The following is a 6,202-nucleotide window of genomic DNA, read 5'->3' as shown; positions in this document are numbered from 1 at the left end:
TTAATGGGTCTAATAAGGTAATGAGTCAGTTAATGACTTTGAATATAACGAGGCACAAATGGAACCTAATGAATTTTTTCTCCATTAGTTGGGTTCCTTGTCGTCAAACTGATCCACTCTTGAATCTACGCTTTAGCTAAAAGCAAAAGCTGTCGCAGACTAAAATTGCATTCACATCCAGGATGTTTTATAGAAATACTTGCACTTCTTTTAATCGACCTCAGAAGAATGAAAACCGACCTTGCCGCGCTTAGAACTCAGAACATAAAGGGTTGTAATTAAATACCAAAATTAATTTCTCTGATAGCTCTGAGAATGTAACATCTATTGATTTTAATACCGTTGTTTTTGTTGTTATTGTTTCGCTCCAGATCAGCGGTAATGGACCAAAACTATGGTCAGAAGCCTTTGTTTAAGGTGTTATTGGAAAATGTGGAGGCGCAATGGCCCAGTGGTTAGGGCAGCGGACTCGCGATCATAGGATCGCGGTTTCGATTCCCAGACCAGGCGTTGTGAGTGTTTATTGAGCGAAAACACCTAAAGCTCCACGAGGCTCCGGCAGGGGATGGTGACGAACCCTGCTGTACTCTTCCACCACAACTCTCTCTCACTCTTACTTCCTGTTGTGCTTGTAATTCAAAGGGTCAGCCTTGTCACACTGTGTCACGCTGAATATCCCCGAGAACTACGTTAAGGGTACACGTTTCTGTGGAGTGCTCAGCCACTTGCACGTTAATTTTACGAGCAGGCTGTTCCGTTGATCGGATCAACTGGAACCCTCGACGTCGTAAGCGACGGAGTGCCAACAGCAACAATATTGTAAAATAACCACTTTTGAAAGACTTGAGGAAGATTAAGCAACTATTTCTAGCAGATGAAGCAACAACGAAGCTCTTCCCACTCTAAGTTATATACAATTTGTTAAATAAATCATTAAATTCTTTCTTTTTTTCTTTTCTTTTACAAGCATAAGTGACGATAGACTGTGTTAATTTCATAAGAAACCCAACAGAAATGTTATAAGAAAGTGCTCACACATAGCTCGGTTTTCTAGCCTGATATAAATGCTGGTTGAGATATATATTATCTCTCCCTAATCTCTTCAGAATGTAGAGCTCATGATTTGGATAAGCCGAAAGCAGAACAAGCAAATGTATTTCAGTAAACAAGATAGAGCTGCTTTCACTGCAACAAAATAAATTATCGGGGGCAGAGTTGGTTTAAACCGATGTCAAATATGACTTGGCAGCTGGAGTGGATATATATTGCATAGAGAAATACACGCACCCATACATACACACACGTATATACACGCGCGTGCACACACATTTATATATACCTATATACATACATATATATACGTATAGATATGCACATATACAAATACACAAGCGTTTTATACACACACACACACACACATATATATGTATATATATATACAATCCGAGAAAGGGAGAAAGATAGGGTGCAAAAGGGGAGGGAATGAGAGCAATAGACGTACTGTCATTTTAATTTTGCTGCCATTTTCACATTTTGTTTGATTGCCCCCCCACTGCATCATACAGAATATAAACATACACATTGGAAATTATTATGTGTGTGTGTATATATGTATATATGTGAGTATATATATATATATATATATATATATATATATACACACACACATAAACACACACACATATATATATAAACATATATATACGTGCAACATATATATATCTATTTTACTCTTCTACTCTTTTACTTGTTTCAGTCTTTTGACTGTGGCCATGCTGGAGCACCGCCTTCAGTCGAGCAAATCGACCCCAGAACTTATTCTTTGGAAGCCTAGTACTTATTCTATCGGTCTCTTTTGCCGAACCGCTAAGTTACGGGGACATAAACGCACTAGCATCGGTTGTCAAGCGATGTTGGGGGGACAAACACAGACATACAAACACATACACACATACATATATATATACATATATACGACAGGCTTCTTTCAGTTTCCGTCTACCAAATCCACTCACAAAGCTTTGGTCGGCCCGAGGCTATAGTAGAAGGCACATGCCTAAGATGCCACGCAGTGGGACTGAACCCGGGACCATGTGGTTGGTAAGCAAGCTACTTTATTTCATTTCAATTTGCCATAAAGGCAGTACACAGAGAGTAGCTACGGGCTGGACAAAAACATTAATGAGATGAAATGGATGATAAATATGATGGTATAATGAGAGAAGGCAAAAGCCACCTGCCGAACTTTGCTTCTCTATAACACTGTTCTTTATAAAATTAAATTTTCACATTGAGGCTATGAACCTCGTACCTAAAAAGTCATAAATTAAGGCATTTGCCTCTTACGATTTTTCATTACACAATATGAGGCACTCGTCCTCTTAGGTTTTTTCGCCCGATATAGCCTTCGCTTCTCTCAAGCAAAACGATGGGTCTGGGTCGGGCCACTTTTCAATACTGAATTCGCCGAGGGGGAAGGAATTCACCAACGCACTTAAGTGCCTACTCGACACGACCGCCGCAGACACCTGCGGAGGCCAGTCCGGATCCTCAGTACAGTTGAGGACTCCCTCTCTCTGACGCTTCCTTTTATTCACAAATTTCTGCAGGGCCCCTCCCTTTCGGAATAGGATTAGCCGATCCTTTTCCTCACAGGGTGAGCCCACAGCTTCTACTGTCGGCGGCACAATTCCCGCCGACCTGCTTTCCTCCGTTGGTGGCACAATTCCCCCCAAAAGAGTGTCGGAAAACGCCGACGGTGCACTATCGAGCACCGGCCGTGCCTCGTTCTTTTTTTTCTTTTTCTTTGGGGCCACTGGAGTAGGGCGTACTTCCGCCTTTGCCGGAAGGTCCTCCTCCAACCCCACGATTTTCGGTGGCCAACCATTGTTGCCCACCTTCTTCCTTTTTTTCCCTTTTTTCGAGGAGGTTTCCACCTCCTCGACTTCCTCCGTCTCTCCCTCCACTGGGGGAGCGGGGGTAACAACATTTGTTAACTGTTCCAGGACTTTACTCTGGTCCTGGGGACAGTCTTTCTTGATATGACCGGGCTTCAGACACCGGTGGCACTTGGGTTGACGTCCCTCAAGAAATACCGGATATTTCTGGCCGGCCATCCTCAAGAAATCCGGAAATACCAGATCCCTGGCTGATTGGGTCCACAAGGTCAAAACCGCTTTTGCCCCAACCCAATCAGCTGTAGGTAAAATTTTCACATTTAAGAGCTTTGCTCCACTGCCACCCAGACCCCGTCGGATAGTATCTTCTATCCAATTAGGTTCTATACCGAGTGGCAGCCCACAAATCCAAGCCCTAGTTAATTTCTTCCCACAGTATGTGGGAAGAAACAGGGTTTTTTCCCCTTCTAAGGGCTGGCTCGCAAGCTTGCGAGCCACCTCAGGTGTGTCAAATAGCAACCAAACCGTCGCATATTTTACACCCCTTGCCATAAACTTAATAGTTGGTAGATATTCTGCCAACTCTTTTTCGATTTCAATTTTGGGAAAGACCGTAATGGTGTCGAGTAACCTAGAGTAGGTCCGTAACACCACCTTTCTTTCCCTGAAATCATTTAACCACTTCGTGGGTGGGATAATCTCCCACTCCACAGTAGTGGCCTTATTTTTCTTTATGTTCTCTGCCATGATAAAAATGTCCACATAAAATTTAAAAATTAAACAACGAAAAATTTTAAAAACAGGCAAAAAGAGAAAACAATTAAAAAAAGCGGAAGAAATAAAATAAACAGTTCGTACTAAAAAAGTTCATAAAAGGAGAAAGGAAATACAACAGTTCAGAAAGAATAAATAAAATATAAAGTTCCAGGCAGAATAACAAATTTTCAGGCCACAACGGTACTCCGGCCCGATTTGATCCCGGCTCCGCTGCAGTCGTCACTTTGCTGGTAAAAATTAAATCCTTTGCGTAGTTCCACATGGTGTAGTTCAAAGCAAGAGGAAGACTTTTCTTCAAGTTTGTTAGCTTTCGGGGCTTGGTTTGAGAGCAATGAATTCCTTTTCTGTTTTAAGCAAGGTTCACAATATTTTTTTGTAGTTTTCAAACCGTGACTTAAAGACAACAAACTTTTACAAACTAAGTTCACAATTTTGGGAGGAGCGATACCTCCAAAACACTCTTCTCACCGCTAAGTGAAACATTAAGCACAACCACAGGAAGACAAATGCGTGGAATTCAGTGGAGATTTCTTGTTCGACATAAATATAAATAAACACAAGCAACAAACCCCCACTGAAGGCCAAAAACCAGTAACGGTTTCCCCGTGTGGGGGAGGCCTGCACGATGGCCGAAGCAGGAAGAGTCAGTCCTACACAGGAAAAGGAAGAAATAAGTGTGGAACAGTTGATGGAAAGAAACTGGCCAACATTGGCGAAAAATAACAACGAAGCAGGGAGTCTGAAAGTAGTAAAAGACAAGGAAGAATCTGGAAAAAGTGTGAATTTTGCAGCGGTCGTTGGTGACAAGAAACGAACTATCAACATCGGGAATGCCGAGAGGCATAAGAATATGACGAAGAGAGAGGGTCATGGTGTTGTTGCAACCCCTCCCGAAAGTTTCATAGAAAGAACACAAAGGAAAACGTTAATATTTAAAACATATAGTAAAAAAGCGAAAAAAATTGAATTCGTAGCGGAGGCTGAAATCGAAAAGTGCCTAAAATCATTGTTTAACAAAATTACGTACATAACCAGAGGCAAGCGCTATGCTACGGTAGAGGTGAGAATGGAGTCAGAGGAAGCTGCCCGACTCCATTCTGTGGAGCCTCTGGAAACAGAAAATGTGGTTCTCCTACCACTGTACATAGGTAGGAGAACATCACAAATAATAATTGCAAACATTCCCCCTGAAATTGACCCAGAGTGGTTCGTCGCGGCAACGACTATGGGCCTGGAAGATAAGATCACAATTCTAGAAGCAATTGTGACTGAACCAAAGCTGAGATTCGGCCAGACCCTAAAAATGACTATTCAAGCAGAACAGGCCACACTGGAAGAAATAATTGAAAGCTTTGAGGTTGGGGGCACACGACTAGTCGTGTCAGTGGATGGCCGCAAACCTCGTTGCTTCCAGTGTGGCAAGAAGGGTCACCTCAGGGCGAACTGCAGCCAGAAGAAGGACGATGGAAAGACTAACCAGGAGAATACAGAAGGGAAAAAGAAGGAAACTGGAGACGAAGAGAAGAAAAATGGAGAAGAAAGGAAGGAAACAGAAGAGGAAAAAAATCCAGAGGTGGTGGAGCAAACACCGGTGCCATTGGAAAAGGTTGGATAGGGTTGGACGATGGTGTCCAACAAAAGAAAACAACCTTCCCCAATGAAAGAAAAGGAAGAAGAAAAGAAAAAAACAAAAAAAAAAGTGAATCAAAAGTAAAAGACAGTGTCTATATGGTGCTTCGAACCTCAAACAGAGAGCTAATGAACCACCTGGCAACTATAAAGGATAGAGTTCAAAAAAGGAAAAGCTGTGTATAAAACAACGAGAAAAATGTTTAGCGTTCTCAGCAATACCTATAGGAGAGACATAGGGGTGCCAAGGTTGGATTACGTACCTACCACGTCGGAGAATTTTTTACCTCCGACTCCACAGGCCCCAGATGGGGTGGAAAAAGCGGGGATTCCCCCCCCCCCCAGATACTGATTAAGGTAAGACATTATGGCTGTTCGAATTGGTTGTTTAAATGTACGCGGCCTGTTGTCGAGCTGGAAGCAGGAGCGCTTCTTAAATGACATCGGGTCGCGAAATTTAGATGTGATTGCTGCCACAGAAGCCCGGATAAGCAGGCCAAGAGATCTGCTCCCCCTCTTGGAAGGCTACGAGAGATACGTCTCTCCATGTCGGCCGGGAGGTGGGGGTGGGGTGTTGGTTTTAATAAAAAGAGACCGGGTTCCTGAGGTAAAGTCTAAATGTTTCCTCATTACAGTAGCAGTAGCGAAAGAGGTGGTGTGGAAGACTAGAATGGAAGGGAACAAGACGGGCATTTTCATCTCTAGTCAAGGTCTGGTGAGATATTTTTCTCTTCATTTGAAAAGAAAAATACGACTGGAGAGAAAGTGTTTGTCGGAGAAAATGTTTCAATCAAGATGGAAATATGTCGCTCGAGAGTTGCGAGTGAAAAAGTCCAATTGAATACGCCATAGGTGTCTTCGAAAGTGTCAGTGGTGGGATGGGGCTTGTGGGGTCGGAG

General features: G+C 42.8%; 1 protein-coding gene across 1 annotated transcript; it reads right to left on the bottom strand.

Moving 5' to 3' along the window:
* Positions 1 to 2,022: 2,022 nt before the first annotated feature.
* On the bottom strand, positions 2,023 to 3,644 carry LOC149133339 (uncharacterized). The gene has a single exon (XM_089360618.1). The coding sequence runs from the start codon at positions 3,642 to 3,644 to the stop codon at positions 2,382 to 2,384; it is 1,263 nt and encodes a 420-aa protein (XP_089216744.1). The 3' UTR covers positions 2,023 to 2,381.
* Positions 3,645 to 6,202: the final 2,558 nt, after the last annotated feature.

Source organism: Octopus bimaculoides, chromosome 11 (genome assembly GCF_046866305.1).
Source record: "Octopus bimaculoides isolate indiv1 chromosome 11, ASM4686630v1, whole genome shotgun sequence".
NCBI classification, from domain to species: domain Eukaryota; kingdom Metazoa; phylum Mollusca; class Cephalopoda; order Octopoda; family Octopodidae; genus Octopus; species Octopus bimaculoides.
Note: the sequence above shows the minus strand (reverse complement) of the source record. Positions and strands in the feature narration are given on the sequence as shown.